This window comes from Gastrolobium bilobum, unplaced genomic scaffold, assembly GCF_033153095.1.
Source record: "Gastrolobium bilobum isolate Gb01-03AN ecotype WA unplaced genomic scaffold, APGP_CSIRO_Gbil_v1 utg7201, whole genome shotgun sequence".
NCBI classification, from domain to species: domain Eukaryota; kingdom Viridiplantae; phylum Streptophyta; class Magnoliopsida; order Fabales; family Fabaceae; genus Gastrolobium; species Gastrolobium bilobum.
The window spans coordinates 175,318-203,090 of record NW_026897562.1 but is presented as its reverse complement, the minus strand read 5'-3'; the positions used below and the strand labels follow the sequence as shown (position 1 = coordinate 203,090).

The following is a 27,773-nucleotide window of genomic DNA, read 5'->3' as shown; positions in this document are numbered from 1 at the left end:
CTATGTGTCATGGACAATCCCCATGCTCACCAAATAAACAGCGTCTCAACAAGATAAAACATAATCATAAACTGGAGCTAAAAACATAAGGCAGCATCCAACATGTCAGCATAAATACAGGAAATCTAACTCAGCTTCAGCCTCCTGCCGCCTGAGGTCTCAACATTACCTGAACCTGAAATAAGCGCCCCAAACGTGGGGTGAGATCTCTAAACTAGAGATCTCAGTAAGACAAGGGGTCCTCAAGGATCTTCCACCCCAAGCTCACTTACATGTGCAATATAAGTTCTCAAAACTATGTAGTGCAACAGATATCTATGTCATGTGTGCTTATCACTATCTACTGGCCAGAGAAATGTAGGAATACGTCTATACCTACATGTAGTACAAGGAACACCGCTTGCACCTCACCCACAGCCTCACCATATTGTATGTTCTACATACTCAGGCTTACCGTATAGGTGGAACACCTCCATGCATATCAACAAAGCACTAACATATAACAGCTCAACAGCATTTCCAAAACATCAAAAGCATGTAACACAACATGCATATACCATACCCCCATGGGACATGGTGGAACCACAACATGGCTAAACCGAGGACACGAAAGCTTACCTCTAAGCTAGCTATCTAATGCCAAGAGTTCTCACAGCTCAAGTCCAACACACAGCAGATCACAATCTGATTTAGAACCAGCAAGTGTATCAACATACATAGCTCAAAAGCATTAACATAAAGACTATGTTCTCCTTTAACGATTTACGTCTTAAGGTTTCCAACAAAGCCTCAAGCCCTTAATCACATGATTCTGACTTAGTTCATTAATTACAGAAGTTCAACTTCATCAATCTAGGGTCCACAAACCCCCAATAGCCTACTGTACACACAACACAGCTACTGTTCTTCGAAATCCCAGAATATCCGGATATTCCATGGGACATATCCGGATATGCAATATCCGAATATCTCACTGTCCATATCCGGATATGCAATATCCGGATATATAGATTCCCATATCCGGATATCCAAATCCCATATCCGGATATCACATATCCGGATATTTCTCGGGCAGATATCCGAATATTTCACGACAGAATGCAGAAACTGCATTTCGTGAAGATATCCTTCCAAGGTTGGGTTTTTACTGATTCTAGATATTAAGCATGCATTTCTATGTGTGTTAATCGTTACCCAACATTAAGTTATCAACTTTTAACCTTTACATGCATCAAGGTACCATTTTTAAGCATTAAACTCATGAACAAAGGTTGGTACAACATACCAAGGCTCAGAACAAAGAGGCTCTTGGAGCTCACTAGACACTCCCAAGGTTTTGTCTCTCACTGCACACGAAAATGGTGCACAAATGTGGTTCTTTCACACAACAAGGAAGCTCCTTGAAGCTTCAAAACACAAAGAGAAAGCCTTCTCCTTCCCAAAACGTGAAAATAGCAAACTCAACCTCACAAGACAGAAACCACACTCAGAAATGAAGTCTCTTTCTCACTCCCAAAGATTGTTCACACTCCCTCAAGGTGTTTACAAGAGAAAAAGTGAAGAATCAAGGAAGAAATGGCCTTGAACCTCAAGAAAAGGAAGGAGAAAACCCAAAGGCTGTGTTTCTGGTCAGCCACCAACACACTCACGCAACAAAAATCTGGTATTTAGGGTAATGTTCCCTTAAATGAGTATATATAGCTACTTTCAAATAAAACACACAATATTAGATTTAATTGCTACGCTTAGCATTTTAATCCCAAAATTTAGATTCTTAACCTACTCAATTTTACAAGAATTTTCATATTTTTATTATATTTTTCGGAGCACCTTTTCGGTACACGCTTTTTCTTAGCCAGTATCAGTTTCTGGCACCAGTTCTCATTATTTGGATTTGAAACTCGTTTTACAAGTCCTACATATTATTCTAGTAATTATCATGCACTTATATTAATTTTCCGGGATACTTTTTCGGTACGCATTTATACCGACTAGCAGAACCGGTATCTGCACTTTTCTTCCGAAAAGCAACTTTCAGCATTCTTAATCACTTATCATAATTATTAGAGCCTCATAATAATTATTAGGGTCAATTATGGAATCATTTCCTATTTTCTGATAATTAATTAATTAAATACCTCATTTAACGGTGCGGGTTCTTACAGCTACGTAAAAACGCGTACCGATAAGGTGCTGCGAAAATTAATATAAAAATATGATAAATCTTGTAAAATTGAGTAGGTTCAGAATCCTAAGTTTGGGATTAAAATGCTAAGCGTAGCTATTATTTTTAATACTGTGTGTTTAAAGCTTAAGTGCCTATAAATACAACTTTTGGGCTCAAAACCCTAGGAAATTTCTATTCCTACGTGACCTTTGGAGGCTGATCAGCCTTGGTACTGTTCCATTGCTTGTTCCCTTTCAAACTTGAGCTTTCTCCCTTGAAACCAACCAAGTCTTAGCATTTCCTTTTGATTCTTCCTCTTCCATCTTGTGTGCACTTAAGAGTATACATTATGGGGAAGAAAGACACCTTCTTGCTGAGTTTAGCTTCGGAGTTGTGTTACTTGGGGCTGAGTTTGTGAACTACCTTAGTGGAGGCTTTGTTCATGACTTTTGTGGTGCCAAGAAGTGATCTGTTGGCTTAAAGGACCAAGTTTGGTGGTCAAATTCGTGTCTTGCCTAAGTCTGAACTTTGATGCTGTGTTGAGGACCCTTATGGTGTCTCATTTTCGGATTTTTGGAGCTTAAGGATATATCATGAACACCTCTTTGTCTTTTGATGATTTTAAGCTTGTTTAATCGGTTAAAAAGTAAAACTTTGATCAATTGAATAAATGAATGTGTTTCTGAGTCCTAAGCATGTTAATAAACATATGTTTAAGGAGTTCTTAGACTCCAGATCGAGTTTGGATCATTGGAGATCAATTATACCTTTAAAACTCAGTTTTCTGCATTCTGTCGAAGAAGTATTCGAAGTGGCTAAATTGCTTTAAAAACGTGGCTACCAAAAACAACCACACTTTTTGTTAATGTGGCTAATCGTGGCGTTGCAATATTTTAGCCACATTTACTTCTTTACTTAACCACATTTTATTTGAGTGTGGTAGCATTCATTTAGCTACGTTTATTGATTATATTTACAACAGTTTAAATGTGGTTATTTTAATGATTATTTTTATAAAAAAAAAATTACAGCCAAATTGTGGCTGAATTCACAGAATTAAAAAACAATAAAACGAATAAAATTTAGGGGGGAAATGGATATAAATATCATTAAAAGTAACTTCAAAAATGATTTGTTTTATCTCATGAAGAAATCTAATATTGATAAGACTTAGAATTTACAAACACTAAAGATTATTTTAACTAAAAATGGGTCACTTAAAATTTAAAAATAGTTGAGTTATATTCTTTTAATAGGACCAACCCTAGTCACCATTTAAGGTAGTATGAGCCTAGCCATTAATAACAAGACCATCAGAAAAGGCAATAGATTTTCCTGAATCCAAAGACTGCTCTAATGCCTGCATGTATCAAAACAAAAAGAATGAATATTAAGTGGCAAATTTGTAAAAGAGCACAATGCATTGAGGAATCATTACCAAGACATAAAAAGGTCCTCATCTTTGAGCAGAGTAACTAGGGGTTTTCACGTACCACAATGCTAAGTGGGGCTGCAAAGACACTCACAAAAGATGATGTAAATGATCTCTACCACACATCCAAATGAGTTAATGGTAATGAGGAGAACAACATCTTTTTTTGAGTAAAGCATAGTATAACCAAAGCATGGAACTGAACAGTGCCACCACTTAAGGCAGTGATTAAAACCCCCTGTCAATTTCTTCTTGTATATTCAGTAAATTGTTGATCGTTAAGAACATGGTTAGCACTAACTTGTGATGGTTAGATATTAACTTATGATGGTCCATGAAGATAATTAACAAAGAAAGCATTTCTGTATAATAGTCAAACATGCACTGCACTAGCCCATTAAGACAGCAGAAAAATAAAACATGCAAGCGTGATGGAATGCATGGTACCCTAACATAATTGGAACAAATCATATATATGTAAGCAAGTGAATGAACATAAATTATTACACATACCATATAACACCTTCTTTTTCTTTTATTCCCTAACATGCCCTGCACACAAAATACAAAAATCCATTCCACATAAATTTCATATAATCGCTAATACTCTTATAAACATTTTAATGATTGAAAATTGTAGTTCTTGGCATTTATTCAGCATGAAGTTCAAGGTGTTTCCTTTTGGCCAAGTATTGCATCCTTTCTTTTTCCTTTTCTTGTATGTCTGTGTTTGAAAAAAGTCCGAACTATATATATATATATATATATATATATATATATATATATATTACTGTCAACTATTTTTCACATATCTTTTTTTTCCACTAAAGAAACTAGGAATAGATAGGTTGCTCTGATCCTCCGTTAGTGCCACGGAAGGATCACTTATAAGTATTTTAAGCCAACCCTTTTCCTTCCACTATTACAACTAGAAGCACCCCATAAACGTTGTAGTTTTACAGAGCTCAAACTAATTCTCAGGCTTAAGTTTTGAATTCTAACTTAATGTGGAAAGAATAACCAAAATATTTTAATACAACACGTAAGTTTGATTCATCTACACAAAAGGCATCTCAGTCAAATAAATACATTACTAAAATAAATTCTAACCTCAACAAAAATTGTCATATTACTAAGATAATCCATATTTTCCTGACCTTAGCCAATGTATTAAAAAGGGTAGCACTAACTCCAGGAGTACTTGCCATTTTCTGGCCAACAGCTGCCAAAATGCTACAATTTGGAATGATCAATAAACAAGTTAATTTGCCAATGGCACATACTAATGCTCAATACTAACACCAGCCGAGAGAGACTATAAGTGTAAATCTTACCACAAAGCAAATGAAAAATAGCCAGCACTCCACACCTTCGCTCTTGAATTATCAGATACTAAGTACTTTACATCTGAAGTTAGCATGTTACTGAAGCCATTTGTAGATAGCTGGCTTCTCAAATCAACATAGGACCTCTCTGCCGTTATGGCAGCCATGTGCCTTTCCTCCTTCGCCAGAAGGATAGATTTTTCAATAGCCTCCCAAGGCCATATCTTTATAGCTCCTCATTCTGAACCCGACCACAGATCCCTTGGATTAACACAATAAAGGAAAAAAGGATAACAACGTATCACATTCACAACAAGCACGTGAATCAACCAATGAACAACAAGTCCCACTGCCAATTTATCAGAATTTCTTTCATATTTACAGTACTAGTAACCTAAATAACTAAACTAAAACTTTCATAAACTTAACATCCCAATTAACACCGACTAGTTAGGGTAAGAGTATTTTGTATTTAAAATAGCTTATAATCAAAATTCCAAAGTATAATAATAGCAAAGCAGTAAAGTCAATACTGAAGAATGAAAGATAACCATAAGATGTGAAGGTAAGGGAAAGAACAGGGTCGCGATGAGCTTGCCAAGACAAGCTTTCCTTAAAGTGATTCGTGGAGTTGTTATTATCCATATCCAAACTGTGATGATGATCCATGTGCCAACACCTAATCTTCCCATCCCTATGTCCACTCCACACCAATCTGTTCCCTTCATCGGATACCAAACACAGTGCAGGGGAAGTCCACACCGATTCCAAGAGCTGCCAAATGTTCATATACTTCGAATTTTTATTTTATGCATAGTCTTCCCTTTTCCAAACTAAGGGTTAAAAACAGAGAAATACTTGGTCAATAAAGAAAAAATATGATCAATAAACAAGTTAGAGACATGACAATAAACTGTGATCAATAAACTTGGACAATAAACAAGTTAGAAAAAATATGATCAATAAACACATATAGACTAGGATTAACCTCAAGACACGGATTACCAAGATCATCCACAACTTGGGGGTTAATTATCCAAAGAATTATTTACAAAACAATAAAAAAGTAAGGCAAGAATAATAAAAAGATACTGTGATTTTAACACAAAAATACAAATCTAAACCTGTATTTCGTCGATTCGTTACTATAAACTGAAACAGTGGTTGTGAATTCCTGCACAAAAACAGGAAAATTGATTAACGATCTATGTCTATATGAATACAAGCGACATCATAGAGAAAATAAACAAGAAGTCAGTATTGTTGATTACATCTTGACAACGAAGAGCTATCCTTCAACATCCTTTCGAGAATATGGCAATGCTCTGCAAGCAGAGATAAAGAGTGGTTAGGGTTTGAGAATCGGGATCAAGTGCTTGTGAGAACGAGAAAATCAAATATATAAGAACAAAAAATTTGAATTAGAGAGAGAAAGAATGGTTAGGGTTTGAGAACCGCAATGCTCTACAAGTAGAGAGCTAGCTCGCTGCCGGTCTCTGTTGAAGAGAGGAAGCATTTACTGCAGTCATTGATTTTGGAGAATAGCGAACAAATGTGGACAATTATAGAAGGGTTATACAAGTATTTACTGTTGAAACAGTGAAAATATGAATGAAACAATGGGAAAATAAATTAAAAATTTTAAGCCTTTATTTTATTTTGTGCCACATTTGTGAATGTCGCAAATGTCAAGTAGCCGCCAAACACTGCATTTCTTGTAGTGCAAGGAATAACTCAAAAATATGATTATGTTTCTTGGGGGATTTTTTTGAAGAATAATTCCAAGGTTGTTTTTACACAAATATAAGTATGTAACAATTGGTGAAGTTTTCTCCTTTTTTTTTAGCTCTACAAGTAAGGTGACGAGAGAAAAGTTAAAAGTGTTTTTCTGTGGTTAGAAGAAAAGGGCAGTTTCGGCTTTTTATGTGATCAAGTGAGGGCAATTCAAAAAATGTGCATATATATATACGCACCGATACCGGCACGAGACACGTGACACGATACGACACGACACTCCAACACATTAATTTTAAAAAATATTAAATTTTGACGCGTTAGGACACATTTTGATATATATTTACATAGTGTATATTATATTTAATATTCAATAATTTAACAAAAAATAAATCTAAACTTATAATATTTATAAATTTTTAAAGAAACATAAGATATCCCAAATATTTATATTAAACTCAATAAAATAGTAATCATAATTCAACGAATCTAATAGTTGGAACTAAAAATTCAACGCAACGCAACCTTTAATTTTTTTTTGAATTTCTATAATGCGTGTTGGAGTGTTGGGGAGTGTCGGAGTATCCGAGAGTGTCGAAAAATGTCGAACACGACACGTCAGAGTTTTTGAAATGTCGGTGCTTCATAATATATATATATATATATATATATATATATATATATATATATATATATATATATATATATATATATATATATATATGAGAAGGGGCGGTTTAGGTGCAACGTGCAATCATGGAGTGATACACACAAATCCAAGCGATCAAGGATATTAACTTAATAACAGACCATATTTGATCAGTAAAAAAATCACGTAATAATATTATGAGACGAGGGGCACATAAATGATCAACAAAGGATGTATTAAGATAATTTACAAGACCAAATATTATGCACGGGAGCACGTCCTAATATATGATTTTGGAACAATATCAATTATGCGCAAAATTTTAGAAATATCATAGACTAACTAATTCAATCTTATACTCTTCGATCTTGCAATTTTTTTAATCTTCAAGCTTGTTCTCCAGTTGGCTATGTAAATTGGCATCTTCAAAACTCCTTTCAAAAGTTATATAATTTGACTTCGGCAACTTAGACAAATTCCACTAATATAACCATCCAAATAAAACACTATTTTTATATATAGTATACTCTGAAATATTTAAAACAAAATATTAAATTAATTTAATATAGAACCTATGAGGACGCAAGTAATTACGTTCCCTTATACAATTAGGGAATGTTGCAACCTAAATAATAAAATAGTAATTATAAATGTCTCTTTGCTTGAATTCTTGTTTTACAATTAATTCAAAACAAATATTTTTTTTTTCCTATTTGGAGTTTTTATTCATAAAGAGTATTTGTATTTCAAAAGTTTATAATTAAATTAAGAAAAAACAAAAACTAAAGTTAGGAGAAGATGAAAACTGAAAAGTTCAAAGAACGTGACAAATTAAGATGACATGTGGTTATCGAAGTGGAATAATATAAGGTAAAGGATATAAAGTTATGTTATTTTAACTGAGAGAAAAAGATAGATCATATGTGAGGGAGAGTGGACAAAAAAGTTAAAGGTATGGGTCCCACTTTTTTGTGAGAATAAAATGATATAAGTTGTGTCATTTAAAATGACAAATACACTTCCCATAACTCATATAAAGAATGAGTTCATTTTTTATACGGTCAATGTAGATAACTTATTTACATTGAGCCCAAAACGACATTGTTTTGAGGTGGAAATCAAGGTATTTTTATAATTATAATTTATTTTAGGGTTGTAATAGTTTTTTTCATTATAGTTTTTTAATTTTTCAACCTAAAATAATGTCATTTTAGAAGTAAATGTAAATAACTTATTCATGTAGAAACATTAAAGCCATAAAGAATATAATAGCGGTTGTAGTTTGTCCTTTAACATGACACAGGAAAATTTTCTACACACATAACATTTTGTGGAGTCCGCACTTTTTAAAGCAAAAAAAAAAATTAAGACACGTAAAATGAATTTTTATAACATTACATAATCACTTTTTCTACAACATAACTCTTATAAAACTTAATATAATATAGTTTCTTTCATTTAGCGTTTGCATTTAATGGCTTAAAGAAATGACTGGACCCACAGTTATAGTTGTTCAACCAAAACGGGAGTTTACTCGGTTTCTTTTTTTTTTCTTCGTTTGCTTTCTTTCATTTTATTCTTTTAAATCTAATTTGGCGTTTCAAATTAAAAAATATAAATCTTACCCAGAAAGGATTTCATTGCGTAATTTTTTTTGGGAAAATATTCCATCCATTTATCATTTCGCGACTAGTCTGATTTGGGCAGATCCACGATTAAGACTTTAAACATATTTTAAAAATAATACTGAAGAGGATCGAACACATCCTCTCTGCTCAGTTCCAAAAATTAAACTACCACTATTTGGTGATTTCGTTGCATAAATGAAATTGGCAAATGGCATCATGCTTCTAGCAACTGCAGGCCTGTAACATATTAATTAGTTAGTCATTGTATTTGAAGGAGTAACACTTTCGAGTATTCAGCAACTGCTTACATTAAAGACCACTTCCGGACCTCATTTTATAAAGACAAAACATTTTTTTTATGTTACGAATTTCAGCTTGTCGCAAAATTCTTGTTGGGAGGAAAAATTTCAGTACTTTGAGTTAAATAATAATCTCATAACTAAAGAATAACAAGAAACCTCCAAAGAAAAAAAGAAAAAGGGCCTTATAAGAAGTTTGTTCCCCTTAACTAGAATTCTTGAGTCTAGGTTCTAGGAATGAAAAAAAAAAAAATCATGGGAGAGCTGTTCCCATAATAATTAAATAACACTTGAATCAAATTAATTGAATAATTAATAAACCGATTGATATATTTAAAAAGAAATAAAAAAAAAGTGCCCTAGAACTAGTCACCCCCTCCCTGTAAAATGGGTGTGTCAATAGGGAGAAAGATAAAAAAAGAAAGAGGTTATATAATAAAATATATGAATACAAGTTATATGAGTGAGCATGTTTATTAGCAATACTTATTCAAGCTCGGGGAGTTTATGTTTCCAGACAGTATCAAGGTTGAAAACTCTTCAATCATCGGAGTTGGAAAATCTCTTAATGTTATTCCTAATTAATTAAATGGAATACGATTTCTGCTTTGAAGCAGATAAATTTGTCTCCGCCACATAGACAAAAGGACAAAGAGAGAAAGAAAATGATAGGCCACTCTTTTTATGTCTTTGTGACACAGATAAACTTGTCTGTTTCAAAAGCATAAATCATATTCCGTTAATTAAATTAAATTAAATTTTAACATAGGGGAAAATTCTTGGTGTTATTATGTATGTTCATACTTGAAAGCCAAACAACTTTCACATAACTATAGACATGTTAACAAAATCTCCTTGACAGAACTAGGAATTTAAATTTTCTCATCCCAATTCCAAGTATAAAATTTCAAAGTAAATTGCTGGAGCAATTATGTACTTCTGTTAATTTTACCAACAACCTAAGGTATATTAATCTATTTTGTTAGGGAATTATTTAATATTTATGTTGGGGTGGGTGGGGAAGCGAAGAATGGAGACAGAATTTCTCGAAGCCTATTTCTGGACCATTTCTATGCATTGACTTGCTCTCCAACTATGACCGAACAACTCTTTTAGATTTTGTTTTTTAAGGAAAAACAAAAACCAACTCATGTTCTGACGAAGTTCCTTTTATTATTAATGCTGGGTTGGCTTCTCAATCTTCTATGTATATATTCAACACATATAGAAGGTACTTTCAAGCCTTTCTTCTAGTCAGAAACAGATAGAGAGGCAGATAAATAGATCCACAAAACAGGGGCGACCTGATACACACAAGGTTAATAACAAGATGGTTCAGTTAAGCAAGATGGCAATTGTTCTAGTAATTGCTGTTGCTGCAGCAGCAATATTTCAAAGCACAGAAGCTGCAGATCACACAGTAGGGGGATCCACTGGTTGGATAAGCTCTCCTTCTGGTGGCGCTTCCTTCTACTCCAACTGGGCTTCCAGTATCACCTTCAAAGAAAATGATGTCCTAGGTGAGTATGAAAACCTACATAGTCCAATTGGATCTCATCATTCTTTTGATTTATGCAACATTTTTAATATTTCTATAATATTCACATAGATTATTTTTCATTAACCAAATCTCCCAAAAATAAAGTTACATGCATGGTTATATATATATATATATATATATATATATATATATATATATATATATATATATATAATTCTCATTTAACATGAGAATTAAATTTTTCCTACACACTCTTCGATTTTTGTGCTGACATGGGTCCTACATATAATTTTTTCTAACACATGTCTCACATGCTTTTTATCTCTATAACATGAGATTTCAATTCTCATTCAACATGAGAATTATAAAACCCTATATATATATATATAGAGGTAGGATCCTTTGACACTGGTCTCACATGTCTCACATGCTTGCAAATCAGAGTCGTTGATCTTTTTTGATCTAACGGCTCTCAGATGAGGTGTCAAAATTGAAATTTGACACCAGTGTCAAAATTGAAATTTGACACCAGTGTCAAAGGATCCTACCTCATATATATATATATATTCCCTTAATTTTTCACTTAACCGAAGCATTTTGAACTTGAAATGTGAATAATACAAATGTACACTTAACCAATGCTGAAATTTTAAAAATTGGGAATACCAAAAATAAAGCTCTAAAGTATTTTATATTATATTTTTAACATACCTTAGTTCTTAGTGCTTCAGGCGCAGAGATGGGTCAAAGAGAGGAATATGAGTTGGCAGTTACCTCTTCCTAAACTTTAATTGTTTTTAATATTATATATATAAAATAGTATATTTTGTAATAACAATGGACTATTAAAGCCTATAGTTAGCTATGCTCATCCCAAAAACAATTGTAATAGTTAACCTATTTTATTATTTTTAATAAAATTTATAACTTTAATATTTATTTCTGCTCTTTATAATAAAAAAAATAATAGGTGCGCCATTGTATGAAGCACAGATCACCAACTAATTTACGTTGAAATTATATGGCTTTAATCGAAAGTCACCATTATGAATTAAACGCTTATTTATTTGTGTGATTGTATTATTGCAGTGTTCAATTTCGCTACCGGAAGCCACACTGTGGCAGAGATTACTAAGACAAACTTTGACAGTTGCAACATGAATCAAAACATCCAAGTCTTGGTAACATCACCGGCTAGATTCACCCTCAATCGTACAGGTGAATTCTACTTCGCATGCAGCATCTCAGGACATTGCAACAGTGGCCAAAAGCTAAGTGTTAAAGTCACAGGCTCTTCACCTGCACCAGGAAAAGCTCCGTCTCCCGCTCATTCTCCTTCTTCTCCTCGTCCTCCTGTGTCTGGAACCACCCCTCCTCCATCTTCCAACGAAGGAGCACCACCTCCAGCATCCCCATCTGAGCCAAGTGCAACACCTCCTCCATCACCTAGCTCCGCCACCTCTCTTGCTGCTGCTACTTTCTCGCTTCTTCTCACCATCATTGTCACAAACTTATTGTTTTAGACTTTAATTTTAGAAGAGTTGAGTTATTAATATCTTCGGTCATTTTTAGCATACAGGGTTCTTTCGATTTCTATTTTGGATTTTCTTTACTTTTGTATTACATATATATACGCATTGGGTGGCTTCATATTCGTCTGTATGTTATTTTTGTATATTGAATAAATTTGCTCCATTTTGAGCAACAGTGACTTGTCTGTTTTGTTATGAATGTGAATGAATAAACACGGTAAAATAACAAGAGACGAGATGAACATTATTGAAATAAATCTGTATATTAAATTGATTCAAGAGAGTACAATATATAAAGAAACACTAATAGACTTAGTCCATACCTAACATAAATCCTAATGAAATAAGGAAATAGATCTTTACAAATAATAAAGATATTATTTTCAACACTTGTTGAGTACTTATACCTAACCCAAAACGTTGGGGGCAGAAAAAAAGTTGTTGAAAAGTTGCAATCTTTTTCATCATGACTATATTTCACTTACATACAAGTAAGCAATTCTACTGTTGCCATGAACTTGAAGTTCACAAACCCAAATGTTTTTAAGTTGTGGCATGACTGTTTAGGTCACCCTGGGTTTAATATGATGCGTCGGATTCTAACACATTCAATTGGGCATCGATTGACAAATTGTGGCATTCCTTTATCTACTGATTATTTGTGCGAATTAATTATTACCATCCCTGAAGGCTGGGGCCCTGAAGGTATAAATATGTACTCTCTTTTTTCTTTGCAAAGTTTTTTTTTTCTAAAGGATTTTTCTTAGCTAAAGGTTTTTAATGAGGCAGATTATGAAATGCTTGATAGCATATATCAAGTACTCTTTTTTCTTGTTGGCTTTTTCCCATTGGATTTTTCTAGTAAGGTTTTAATGAGACATAGACTTAGCGTCGTAATGTCTAAGGGGGGAGTGTTACAAATAGACATTACTACACTTTATAAGATTGCTACAAATGGGAATTATTATATTTTATGGGAGATTAAGTGTATTGTAACATCTAGGGTAGATGAAGAGCTTATACCCTTCCTCCACCTTCATCTATATATATAGAGGTGGTAGGACTTATATTCTTACACACTAAATAATAAAATCTATGACTATTTCTCCCTTACTCTATTTTTCTCTATCTTATAATTTCCTTTCTTGAGTTAATTCCATTTATTCACCCTTTTTTTACAACAGTCTATATGTTATTTTTGTATAGTGAATAAATTTGCCCCATTTTGAACAACAGTGACTTGTCAGTTTGTTATGAATGTGGATGAATAAACACTATCGACTGAGTTTATTCATTCCAGATGATTTCTGCACTACCAAAGACCGGCCGAGTTTATTGTTGCGACTTTAGCAAGTGTACTAGTCGTACAAGTAATGAAATGATAAGTAAAGATCGTTCCCACGAGGATTTATGTTCAAACACCAACTAACCATTTATAATTAAGTTGAATCAAACAAGAATTCATTGAATGCATTGATAATTGTCACCAGAAATTGAATTGTATTTGGACTTGATAAAATAACTAAAATGTGAATTATAATTTTACAACAAGTAGTAAGAAATCAATGTCCCTCAACCATAAACTTATGTAACAATCAATCCCATTATGAATTATCTTTCATGTGATGTCAATCAACCTTTTTATTATCTTACTACCTTGGTTGATACATTAATCAAGAACCTCAATCCCTTGGTAATTCCCTTCTTAATACATACATTAAGCACTAAGATTTTAAAGATTACATCAGAGTCCTAGTTCCAATCCCTTGAATACTAGAACACTGATGATGAAATTGCTAGTTACGAAATAATGTAAACATTCTTGTTCTACACTACTTAATGGAAAGAATTGACAAAGACAATTTCATATCATCACATAAAAGATAATCATAATATTCAATCGACCATACATAAATTCATCTTTGAGTTCCATTGAAATCTGACTACAAAGGACTCTACTCAGACATAGGAAAAGAAATAACAAGAGAAGAGGAAATATCAAACTCCATTGTCATGATGTTGAATCTTCAATCTTCAATCACAATTACATAAAGTACACTAAACTAATACCAGACTAGGACCTAAGGAATTTGGAAATTCAAAGAATAAAAAGTCAGATCAGATCATATATAAGATCAGATCTGATCCCCCCTTTTTAAGTGTGAAGACCCCTTGCCCTTTTATAGGTTACAAGTTCAAAAACTGAAATAACATCCAGAAACTGACATGGGTGCTAAAACGTTCATTGTTGGATGTTTTAGCGCTCAACTTGACGAATGCCTAACCGCTTTTAACTGTCCTCAGCGCTAAAACATTTCATCATGATCGCTTAAGCGCACACTTCCAGGGAATTTTGGCATTTTGTTGAACACCAGAGCGCTAAAACGCTTGACTTGACCGTTTTAGCACTCGAGACCCGCATATTTTTGAACAGCAGAGCGCTAAAACGCTTGCTTTGGCCATTTTAGCGCTCAGCACCAGCACTTTTTGGCTTCATTTTGCAGCAGAGCGCTAAAATGTTTGCTTTGGCCGTTTTAGCGCTCAACACTTGAATTATCTAATTTCTTCAGAATCTTTTTCCTTCTCTCTTTTGCTTCTTGAGATTCATTTTCCTACAAGAACAATGTAAATTTTCAACACAAACTTCAGAACTTGTATTTAGGACTTTCCAGGACATTAACCCTCTTTTCTATCCATTTAATCACATAAATTAAGCTAATTCATGCTTTAAAACCTTATAAACCAAGGGTTTATCACCTATAGGTAAGATATTTTTAACACCAAGATTGATATATGTATGATATATAAAACACCACATAATAATTTTTACTCTGACAGAAATTTGTGTACCTGATTGGGTAATCTTATCTACTGAACGAAGAACCTTGATTGTCAGAGCTAGAGTCTTCCTCTCTATGACCTATTTCAGAAATGGCAGCCGTCAGTGACGGGAGCATGATGGCTCATGAGGCTTAACCCCAATATAAATAGGCTCATGACGGCTCATGTTAAAAATATCTTACATTTGGTATTAGAGCCTAACTTGTATGATTATAAACTCCACGTTTTATTCTGATTTGAAGGCGATTATCCATTTTGAAATCTGTGTTGAATAAATCGTCCCTTTCATTTTGATCGGTATCAATTTTCTTGGATGTTTTGTTTTATAATCATCGATTTAAAATCCATGTCCTCTGCAAAGATGAATGTCGTACCAATTTTTTGAATGAATTTGAAGTATGTTTTATGATTACCATCTCGATTTCCGTGATGATTGTGATTCAGTTTGTTGCAGAGAAAGTATAGTTGTGATTTAAAAATTATTTGATTATATATATTGTTTTATCAAAATTGATAGCTGATTGTCGATTATTTTCTGATTTTGGAAACCCTAGATTTTGTACGGTTTTGTAAATCAAATATATATATAATCAAATAATCAAATGGTGTTGCTATAAAATGCTGATTGACCTAGGAATCACAATAACATATATATTTGATCTAATATTTCTAATATTGTCAGATAGTATATATTATCTTATCGGAAAACGTAAACTCTTTTATATATACTTATAAAAGCCGTCGTGATTGTAAATCTAAAATTGTCGTTTTACGTGAATATAAATATATATTCAAAATGCAGTTCAAGCAATTTTTGATTTGAATATGCAAATTGTGGTTTTACGTGTGCTATTCAATATGCAAATTGTCGGTTTACTTATAAAGTTTCAATTGTTGCACTGTGAATATATATTTTGATTTGAATTGTTCAATTGAATTGCCGAATATTCTGTATGTAGTATTTATTTATTTAATATGCAATTCAATCAGATAATTATTTTTTATCCTTGGAACATTTGTAAATTGTTGGTATATTTTTGTAATTTTTGCAATTTTTTCGGCTGCATTATATATATTTTTATGGCAAAATTGTTGGATATACAAATGCAATATGATTTTTGGAAACACATGTTGTAAGGTGTTTCATGTCGTCAGAAACACATGTTGTTAAGTGTTTCATGTTGTTGGGTATTGTTGTTGACTCATTGTTTAAAATTATTATATGTTAATTACCTGCCCAAAGGGGGTTATTATATATAATAATTTGAAAATTACATGAAGAAATTATTGATGGGAATACCAAAGGGGATAAATTATTTTTAAATTGCATGTGGTATTATGGAAAAACATGTACAATTTAAAAGTTTGTCTGCCCAAAGGGGATTAATTTTTATAATTGTATGTAATTTTTCCCTGTTGCTGAAATCTTCATGTGATGGAAAATATTTGTGTATTATATACCCTGCCCAAAGGGGGGGTTATGATATATAAATTATTTTGTTATTGCCCAAAGTTAATCTTGTTGCATTGTGTATGTCTATCAGTTAGCTTTGCCATTAACAACAACCACGCTTCCATTGAGTTATTGACGGGAACAAATTATATGAAGTGGAAACAAGATGTAGAATTTGCCACGGGGATTGTTGACTTGGACTTGGCCTTACGAGAGGATGAACCTCCCAAGCCAAATGAGAGAAGTACTGAGAATGAAAAGGCTCATTATGCTAAATGGGAGAAATCAAACCAACTGTGCCTCATTGCTATGAAGAGGTCTATTTCTGAGCATCTCCTTAGTGGTCTGCCTAAAAATTTGAAAGCGAAAACTTTTCTAAAAGAGGTTGGTGAAAAATATAAGGTTTCTGATAAGGCTGAAGCTGGGAACCTAGTGAATGAGCTGACGATTTGAGATATGATGCTTCTATTGGAGTTAGAGAGTTCATTTTAAGGATGATCCATTCCAGAATAAATTGAAGACTTGTAATATTGTTTTTAATGATGATTTTGTTGTGCATCACATTCTGAACTGTTTACCTGCTGAATTCAGTCAGATAAAGACTGTTTATACAGCTCAGAATGAGAATTGGAGCCTTAATGAGTTGATTGTAAAATGTGTGACTGAGGAAGAAAAGCTGAAAAAAGAAAAGAATGAGTATGTTCATCTTACTTTTAATGCTAAGAAAGACTCCTAGAAGGCAAAAGGGAAATTTAAGATGAATTATTCTCCTGCTCTTAAGAAGTTTCAAAATTTCAAGAGGAGGGATAATGATGAAAAATATGGAGGGACAGTCTTGAAATGTTTCCACTGCAAGGAGAATGGTCACAAGAGAGTAAATTGTCGCAAGTTTAAGGCTTGGTTAGCAAAGAAAGAAAATAACAAAGGTGAGTTGATGGTTTGTTTTGAATCAAATTTGATTGATGTCCCTTTAAATTCTTGGTGGTTGGATTCTGGTGCTACTATCCATGTAACAACTACTTTGCAGGGTTTGACAAATCTAAGGAGACCAAGCCCGAGGGAGGCAAGGCTTAAAGTTGGGAATGATGCTAGTGTGGACATGTTGCATGTGGGCAATGTTATTTTGCTTTTAGATTCTGGTTACAAACTCCTTTTGAATAATGTATTTTATGTTCCCGACTTTAGGAGGAATTTAATTTCTCTTTCTTCCCTTGATAATGATGGATATTGTTTTAATTTTGGAAATAAAAAGGTGAATTTGATTTATGATTCGGATGTTGTTGGGAATTGTGTTATGGTTGATGGTTTGTACAAATTGTCTTAGTCTTTTAATGAACCTTATTACACTTTGAATGTGGAAAGTGGTGTGGCAAAAAGATTTTTGATAAAAGAAAAATCATCTTTGCTTTGGCATAAACGTTTGAGGCATATCTCTAAAGAAAGGGTTGACAGACTTATCAATTCTAATATCCTTCCCCCTCTTGAGCTAGACAATGAAGAGATTTGTGTTGATTGTGTGAGAGGAAAATTGACCAAGAGTAAAAAGAAAGGAGCTACTCGTAGTCAAGAATTGTTGGAGATAATTCATACAGATATTAGTGGGCCATATGATACCACTTTATGTGGTAATAAGTATTTTATCACTTTTATTGATGATTTCTCTCGCTATGGTTATGTGTTTTTAATAAAGGAGAAAGCTGATGCTCTAAGCATGTTCAGGATGTTTCAGACAGAAGTTGAAAAACAGTTGGGAAAAGTCATTAGGATTGTTAGATCTGATCGCGGTGGTGAGTATTATGGTAGATATACTGAAACTGGACAGCATATGGGGCCTTTTGCTAAATACTTGCAAGATTGTGGTATTATTGCTCAATATACAATGCTTGGTAGTCCTGAGCAAAATGGTGTTGCTGAAAGACGCAATCGTACTCTGATGGAGATGAAAAGAAGCATGATGAGCAGGTCAAATATACCTGAATATCTTTGGGGTGAGGCAATAACAACAGCATATATATATATTGAATCGTGTTCCTAGTAAATCAGTGCCAAAGAATCCTTTTGAATTGTGGACAGGTAGGAAACCAAGCTTAATTCATTTTAGAGTTTGGGGTTATCCTGCAGAAGTAAAGATTTATGATCCCTCTCAGAAGAAGACTGAACCGAGGACCACTAGATGTTATTTCCTTGGATACCCTAGTCACTCTAAAGGGTATAGGTTCTATTGTCCTTCTCATGGCACTAGAGTTGTTGAGTCTCAAGTTGCAAAATTCTTAGAGTTAGACACTGCTGATATAGGCTCTTCCAAGTCTCATGAAAGGGGAGAACCAATTACTATCATTTCGATTCCAGGGACTTCTTCAAGTAATGAATTGACTTGGGAGACTCCTAATATAGAAGCTCAACCTGAAACAGATGCTAGGGAAGTGATTATAGAACAAGAAGTTTCTGCTGTGCATGAAGCTCCTCCAATAGTTGAACCAACTCCTGAAGTACCTCTGAGGAGGTCACAAAGGGAGAAAAGGCCTACTATTTCTAATGATTTTATTGTTTATCTTGGTGAAGAAGATTATGAGGTAGAGGAGATAGTTGACCCTGTGACTTTTAAAGAAGCCCTTGACAGTGATCAGGCAGATGAATGGTTAAAAGCAATGAAAGATGAAATGAATTCTATGTCAGATAATCAGGTATGGGATCTTGTTGATTTACCTGAAGGGCACATGCCTATTGGTTGTAAATGGGTGTTCAAAACCAAGAAAGATAATAAAGGCAAAATAGAAAGATTTAAGGCAAGATTGGTTGCAAAGGGATATACTCAGAGAGAGGGCATTGACTTTACAGAAAATTTTTCTCCAGTGTCTTCTAAAGACTCATTCAGGATAATTATGGCATTGGTGGCTCATTTTGATTTAGAGCTTCACCAGATGGATGTAAAAACTGCTTTTCTTAATGGAATTCTAGATGAAGAAGTGTACATGCAACAACCTGAAGGGTTTAAAGAAGCTGGAAAGGAGCATATGGTGTGTAAACTTCAAAGATCCATCTATGGTCTCAAACAAGCATCACGCCAGTGGTACTTGAAATTTGATACAGTTGTGAGATCATATGGTTTCATAGAAAACAAATTTGATCATTGCATCTACATGAAAGTAAGTGGGAGTAGATATATCTTCTTAGTACTTTATGTAGATGATATTTTGCTTGCCAGTAATAATGTTGATTTAATGAATGAAACGAAAGCTTTCTTGTCAAAGTATTTTGATATAAAGGATCTTGGAGAGGCTTCTTTTGTTCTGGGCATTGAAATTCATAGAGACAGATCCAAAAAGGTTCTGGGATTATCACAGAGAAGCTATATTGATCCTGTGCTTAAAAGGTTCAATATGCAGTCATGTAAGGCTGGTGATGCTCCAACTGTAAAAGGAGATAAATTAAATAAGGAACAGTGTCCTAAAAATGGCATTGAGAAAGAGGCAATGAAAAACATCCCTTATGACAGTGCAGTTGGGAGTCTTATGTACGCACAAGTATGTACTAGACCTGATATTGCGTTTACTGTTAACAGCCTTGGGAGATATTTGTCAAATCCAGGTCACGATCACTGGGTTGCAGCCAAGAAAGTAATGAGATATCTACAATGCACGAAAGATTTCAAGCTTGTGTACAGAAGGGTAGAAGATCTCAAAGTTATTGGATATTCAGATGCTGATTTTGCTGGTTGCTCATATGACAGGAAGTCAACATCTGGATATATTTTTATGCTGGCTGGTGGTGCTGTTTCATGGAAAAGTGCAAAACAAACCTTGATCACAAGTTCCACAATGTATGCTGAATTTGTGGCTTGTTATGGTGCTTCTACTCAGGCAGTTTGGCTTAAAAATTTGATTTCTGACATGCGAATTGTAAACTCTATTGCCAGACCTATGGTGATATATTGTGATAACACCGCAACTGTGTTTTTCTCCAAGAATGACAAAATCAATAATGCTTCAAAGCACATGGAGATCAAATACTACACAGTGAAGGACTTGGTTAAAAAAGGGGATGTTGTGATTGATAACATTAGAACTGAATCCATGTTGGCAGATCTCCTAACTAAAGGATTACGACCCGTATTATTTAAAGAACATGTGAAGAACATGGGTGTCGTGGATTCCTTTGATTTCCTTGATTAGTGGGAGCCATGTCTTGTTTTGTTTTGTTTTTTCATTTTGATTATTCTGCATGCAGACTGATGTCAATGATATTTATTGAAAGTTTATGTTGATGATCATCATTATTATTGTTTTCTCCTGTTGACTGAGAATCAATGTGATCTTTAAACATATTGTGTGGTTTAAAGATGAAGTTGTTATTTTTGAGATCTCATGTGATATTATGACATATTGGTTTATCTAACTTGAGCAATTTCATGTTGTTTGGAAATTGCGTTAATTCAATTTCATGTTGTTAAGAAATTGGATTGAAAAGGCAATTTCATGTTGTTTAGAAATTGCGGTAAGACAATTTCATGTTGTTTAGAAATTGCAGTAAGGCAATTTCATGTTGTTGAGAAATTGCATTATGGAGTGTAATTTCATGTTGATTAGAAATTGCACTAATGTAATTTCATGTTGTTGAGAAATTACATTGAGGACCGATAAGAATTAGTGCATTATATTGTTGATCACATTTTGGCACTAATTCTTTCTACACTGTTAGGCCTTGATTCATGAAGATGTAATACTCATTGTATGTGAATATGAAAGATCATATGCTATGATATTTTCGGCATATTGATCGCCATGTTCCTATGATGGGGTTATATTGGATTGGATTGGATTGAGATGCTGGAATTGGAATATTGTTTTTAAAATCGTGGCCACGTAAAATGTTTTTCCTTGTTATTAACACGATAGAGTCGTTTTCAAATAAAAGTATTTTAAAATAAATTAAGTTAATTAATATTGCCCAAGTAGGAGAATGTTAGAAATTTTATATTTGGGCAATATTAATTAATGTTTTTGTATTTTCTAAAATAATCGGGTTAATGGATATTCCAATTTATTCTACTGTAATAAGGTCATTGTGATCATGTTGAGTTGGGCTTTTAGCATCTTTTGGTATTGGGCCTAGTTGGCAGCACAGTGTAGGCATTAGTGTCTGATTGGGCTTCTGTGATGGGTGGACCCATCAGACACACTGTTGATTAGTGTTTTGCTAGGTCCCCTCTCTAGCCTATTTATATTGGGGTTAAGCCTCATGAGCCGTCATGCTCCCATCGTTGAAGGCTGCCATTCTGAAATAAGTCATAGAGAGGAAGACTCTAGCTGTGACAATCAAGGTTCTTCGTTCAGTAGATAAGATGACCCAATCAGGTACACAAATTTCTTTCAGAGTAAAAATTATTATGTGGTGTTTTATATATCATACATATATCGATCTTGGTGTTAAAAATATCTTACACTATAAAAATCAAGTTGGATCGAATCGGCACAAAAACCTGACCTGACCTGACCCATGCACACCCCTATCTATACCATTACTAATAAGAATACCTCCCCATTGAGGGATATATCAATGGCTTTGCACAAACATCAACAGTTCAGATTTCATTGGATAAATGAAAATGGCAAATGGCAACATGCTTTTAGCAACTGCGGGCCGGTCACATATTAATTAGTTATTCATTGTATTTGAAGGAGTAACACTTTTGAGTACCTCCGAACGTCATTTTATATAGTCAAAACATTTTTAATATGTTACCATTTTCAGCTCGTCGCGAAATACTTGTTGGGAGGAACAATTTTAGTACTTTGAATTAAGAATAATCTCACAACTAAAGAAACCTCGTAAGAGAAAAAGAAAAAGAAAAAGAAAACTAAGTTGGTTCAAGTGATAAGAAATTAATTCTAATTAAATAGAGATATAGTGTCTAAGGTTTAGAAATGAGGAAAATAATTTTGGGAGATTCGTCGTTGTAACCGTGCTCAAATTAAATTTATTCGGTAATGGATAAACCGATTCTAAAGGATAAAAAAATAAAGTAAAAGTGCTCTAGAACTCGTCACCCATGCCTGCAAAAAGGGTGAGTCAATAGGGAGAAGGATCAAGGTTATATAATAAAATATATGAATATAAGATGTTTATTTGTTTATTAGCAATACTGATTCAAGCTCGGGTAGTTTATGTTTCCAGACCATGTCAAAGTTGAACCCTCTTCAATCATCTCATGATTTGGAAATCCTTTTATGTCATTCCTACTTAATTCAATTAAATTAAATTTTAACATAAGAATTTTCTTGGTGTTATTATTTATTTTCATAGTTGAAAGCCAAACAACTTTTACATAACTATAGACATGTTATCAAAATCTGCTTGACAGAATTTTTCTCATCCCAATTCCAAGTGTAAAATTTCAAAGTAAATTGTTTGAGCAAATATGTACTCCTATTCTGTTAATTTTACCAACAACCAAAGGTATATTAATCTATTTTGTTACGGAATTATTTAATATTTATGTAAGGGGTGGGTGGGTGGGTGGGGAAGGGAAGGGAAGAATAAGGACAAATGAATTTCTCGACGCGTATTTCTGGACCATTTCCATGCATTAATTGACTTGCTCTCCAACTATGACCGAACAACTCTTTTACATTTTGTTTTTTAAGGGTAAAAAAAACCAAGTCATGTTCTGACGAAGTTCCTTTTATTAATAATGTTGGGTTGGCTTCTCAATCCTCTATATATATTCAACACATATAGAAGGTACTTTCAAGCCTTTCTTCTATTCAGAAACAGATAGAGAGGCAGATAAATAAGGCAGATAAATAGATCCACAAAACAGGGGCGACCTGATACACACAAGGTTAATAACAAGATGGTTCAGTTAAACAAGATGACAATTGTTCTAGTAATTGCTGCTGCTGCAGCAATATTTCAAAGCACAGAAGCTGCAGATCACACAGTAGGGGGATCCACTGGTTGGATAAGTTCTCCATCTGGTGGTGCTTCCTTCTATTCCAACTGGGCTTCCAGTATCACCTTCAAAGAAAATGATGTCCTAGGTGAGTATGAAAACCTACATAGTTTAATTGGATCTCATCATTCTTTTGATTTATGCAACATTTTTAATATTTCTATAATATTCACATAGATTATTTTTCAACAACCAAATCTCCCAAAAATAAAGTTACATGCATCGTTATATATATATATATATATATATATATATATATATATATATATATATATATATATATATATATATATATATACCCTTAATTGTCCACTTAACCGAAGCATTTTGAACATGAAATGTGAATAATATAAATGTCCACTTAACCAATGCTGAAATTCTAAAAATTGGGAATACCAAAAATAAAGCTCTAAAGTATTTTATATTATATTTTTAACATACCTTGGTTCTTAGTGCTTGAGGCGCAGATATGTGTCAAAGAGAGGAATATGAGTTGGCACTTACCTCTTCCTAAACTTTAATTGTTTTTAATATTATATATATAAAATATTATATTTTGTAATAACAATGGACTATTAAAGACGGGAAATAGAAGTATAATGTTGTAGGAAAATATTTAGGTAATGTTATAGAGATAGAGATGGTGGGACCCACACTTGTTTATTTTTTGGTTTTTGAAAACAAGGGTGGGTCCCACCATCTCTATCTCTATAACATTACCTAAACATTTTCCTACAACATTATACTTCTTTTTCCCATTAAAGCCAATAGTTAGCTCATCCCAAAAACAATTGTAATAATAGGTGCGCCATTGTATGAAGCACGGATCACCAACTAATTTATGTTGAAATTATATGGCTTTAATCGAAAGTCACCATTATGAATTAAACGCTTATTTATTTGTGTGATTGTATTATTGCAGTGTTCAATTTCGCTACCGGAAGCCACACTGTGGCAGAGATTACTAAGACAAACTTTGACAGTTGCAACATGAATCAAAACATCCAAGTCTTGGTAACATCACCGGCTAGATTCACCCTCAATCGTACAGGTGAATTCTACTTCGCATGCAGCATCTCAGGACATTGCAACAGTGGCCAAAAGCTAAGTGTTAAAGTCACAGGCTCTTCACCTGCACCAGGAAAAGCTCCGTCTCCCGCTCATTCTCCTTCTTCTCCTCGTCCTCCTGTGTCTGGAACCACCCCTCCTCCATCTTCCAACGAAGGAGCACCACCTCCAGCATCCCCAACTGAGCCAAGTGCAACACCTCCTCCATCACCTAGCTCCGCCACCTCTCTTGCTGCTGCTACTTTCTCACTTCTTCTCACCATCATTGTTTCAAACTTACTGTTTTAGACTTTAATTTTGGAAGAGTTGAGTTATTAATATCTTTGGTCATTTTTAGCATACAGGGTTCTTTCAATTCCTATTTTGGATTTTTTTATACTTTTGTATTTTGATATATATACACATTGGGTGGCTTCATATTCGTCTGTCTGTTATTTTTGTATATTGAATAAATTTACTCCATTTTGAGCAACAATGACTTGTCTGTCTTGTTATGAATGTGGATGAATAAACACTGTAAAATACCAAGAGAGGAGAGCAACATTGAAATAAATTTGCATATTGAATTGATTCAAGAGAGTACAATATATAAAGAAACACTAATGGGTTTATTCCATACCTAACCTAAATCCTAATGAAATAAGGAAATAGATCTTTACAAATAATAAATATATTCTAAAGATATTCTTTCCAAGACTCCCCCTCAAGCTGGAGCGCATAGATCATACGCAACAAGTTTGAACAAGACTACGAAACATAACATCAAAATAAACGAGAGGGGGTTATAACAACTCTACAACTCACCCTAACGAAAAATAACAAACATAACAAAATAAAATAAAATATTATCTATATTTCGAATACTCCCCCTCAAGATGGAGGGACACTTCATCGTGGGAAAAAAAGAAAACTAAAATGAAGCTTTACGGAATATAACTCGGAGAAATCGATAGCAAATCAACTGGAATAACCATCAGTTTGAAGATATGGTAAAGACATTAGCCTAAAGGTGTAACACCTCGTCTGTAGCCGGTGTATTAACATACAAATGGTATTTAAAGTGCAGCTTGCAATAATTAATCACGGAAGCAATATACAGTTTTCTTCAAATAAATAAGGCTAATCCTCATGGTGGATTAACTTTTCCTTTTAATAACAATCCTTATGTAATTGCAACACTAAAATAAAACCTGAAATACCTCGTACTCATAAATAACAATTCAAAAGCATCCATAACTCATGGTGCTACAATACAAATACTCAAGTCACAAATAAACATATTATTTAATAGTGGCATAGACAACCCTTATGCTCACCACAAATAACAACATAATCCATCAAGTCTAGTCATAATAAAGTCTCCTCATGGTAGAGTGAATAATCATAATATGCATGACTCATAACAATAATAAAATATCTATACTGACCTCTTGCCTCTATCAATATTCGTATGACGAATGTCATCTCCTGAAAATGTGCCCCAAAAGGGGGTGAGATTTCGGTTAGAAATCTCAGTAAGACAAGGGGTCCTTAAGGGATCCTCCACCCCAAGCTCACTTACAGGTATAAATTCTAAAATAGTGTCAGTAGTTTATAAAGAAGCAACTTAATAACAAGATAAAGGGAATGGCTACACCAGGTCATTTGTAGCAATAAACAATACAATATAAAATGAGCATGCCATGCAATATATCCAATGAGTGTGCAATGCCGCATATGTCCATGTCATGTGTGTTTGCATCGCACTGGCCAGAGAATAAAAAGTAGGGATTACGTACGTCTACAACCCATAGTACAAGGAGTCCACCATGTACCTCACACACGAAATTACCATCCTGCATGTGGCCTGACATGCTCAGAGATTACCGTCTTGTGTGGAATACCCCACATACATATAAATATGGCAAATGCACTATATCATAATCCATCTCAATAGCATATCCAATACTTATAACATAAACAGATATAATTTTGTAATCCAGCTCAACAGCATATCCAATGCTTTTAACATAAACAGATATAATTTCCATAATCCAGCTCAACAACATATCTAATGCTTATTGTAACAGCCCATTGTACACCGGTATTGTTAATATTGGTTATGATATTAAGCGCAGTTACAATCACAACAATTCATTTATAAAAATGCGAGTAAACTTTTTTCCGTTTTATTACGCGAGCATTTAAAACAATAATAAAGCGTAATAATTAAAAGTTGTGACCGTAACTGTAAACTCTTATTATTTAAACTACTTACATATCATATATTACCTCTCTCAAGTCACTAAGGGGTTCTCACAAACCCACTTAGCCTAAATCTCACTTTTACGTTTTTTACCAATCTGAACATGGTTCGGTATATTAATTTATGCGGATAAACCACATGCTGCGAACCTCTCATCGGTTAGTATGTTATTCTATACTTAATTACCTTTCTAACGAGCTATCACACGAGTCATAAAGTTCTCGTTTGCTTCGGATATCGCCGTTTGAAGTTGGACAAGCAGATCTGCCAGCCAACTTCAAACAGAACCCAAAACAGCCTTCGCTCTAAGAATTATTTCGGACAAACCACTCCACCAATTGATCTCACATTTTTATACAGAAAAATAGACACCTCAAGCTTCAATTTGACATATCATACACCTAATTTGACAAAGAAAATAAGCGGGAATAATTTTTCCAAAAACTGCCAGTGACAGCCCCATGTGCAGGGGCTTCCATATCGACCCGAGACTTCCTAGTATGCTCCTCTACAGATCACACACCACGACCACAGGTCAACAGGAACTCCCTCACGGAGACCTATCCAGGGAACGTCCGTAACGCCTGATGTAAGAACCCGCACCGTTAATTAAGGTATTTAATTAATTAATTATGCCAAAATAGAAAATGAGTCCATAATTGACCCTAATAATTATTTATGAGGCTTAATAATCATAATAAGTGGGTTAGAATGCTGAAAGTCGCATTTCGGAAGAAAAGTGCAGATACCGGTTCTGCTAGTCGGTATAAATGTGTACCGAAAAAGTATCCCGAAAAATTAAAGTAAGTGCATGATAATTACTAGAATAATATGTAGGACTTGTAAAACGAGTCTCAAGTCCAAATAATGAGAACTGGTGCTAGAAATCGGTACTGGCTTTGAAAAGCGCGTACCGGAAAGGTGCTCAGATAAATATAAGAAAAATA

General features: G+C 33.9%; 3 protein-coding genes across 7 annotated transcripts; 2 read left to right on the top strand and 1 right to left on the bottom strand.

Moving 5' to 3' along the window:
• Nucleotides 1-3,330: 3,330 nt before the first annotated feature.
• LOC133308088 (uncharacterized) lies at nt 3,331-6,449 on the bottom strand. 5 transcript variants are annotated; one of them, XR_009751127.1, is made up of 7 exons: nt 6,380-6,449; nt 6,196-6,249; nt 4,934-6,098; nt 4,757-4,832; nt 4,113-4,151; nt 3,606-3,677; nt 3,331-3,527 (listed from the first exon to the last, which is right to left on the bottom strand). XR_009751127.1 is itself a non-coding variant. In XM_061508679.1 (7 exons), the coding sequence occupies exons 4-7, from the start codon at nt 5,089-5,091 to the stop codon at nt 3,459-3,461; spliced, it is 342 nt and encodes a 113-aa protein (XP_061364663.1). In that variant the 5' UTR covers nt 5,092-5,185; nt 5,476-6,098; nt 6,196-6,249; nt 6,380-6,449; the 3' UTR covers nt 3,331-3,458. The 5 variants fall into 5 exon arrangements, 4 of the variants coding, with proteins under 4 accessions (XP_061364663.1, XP_061364662.1, XP_061364664.1 ...); XM_061508679.1 differs by lacking the exon at nt 3,606-3,677 and having other exon boundaries at nt 4,934-5,185; nt 5,476-6,098; XM_061508678.1 differs by lacking the exon at nt 3,606-3,677 and having other exon boundaries at nt 4,934-5,757; nt 6,049-6,098.
• Nucleotides 6,450-10,564: 4,115 nt separating this feature from the next.
• On the top strand, nt 10,565-12,258 carry LOC133308083 (umecyanin-like). Its single transcript, XM_061508673.1, has 2 exons — nt 10,565-10,754; nt 11,825-12,258. The coding sequence occupies exons 1-2, from the start codon at nt 10,565-10,567 to the stop codon at nt 12,256-12,258; spliced, it is 624 nt and encodes a 207-aa protein (XP_061364657.1).
• An 11,156-nt stretch (nt 12,259-23,414) lies between these two features.
• LOC133308082 (umecyanin-like) lies at nt 23,415-24,869 on the top strand. The gene is made up of 2 exons (XM_061508672.1): nt 23,415-23,601; nt 24,436-24,869. Exons 1-2 carry the CDS (start codon nt 23,415-23,417, stop codon nt 24,867-24,869), a joined length of 621 nt encoding a protein of 206 aa, XP_061364656.1.
• The last annotated feature ends 2,904 nt before the right edge of the window (nt 24,870-27,773 follow it).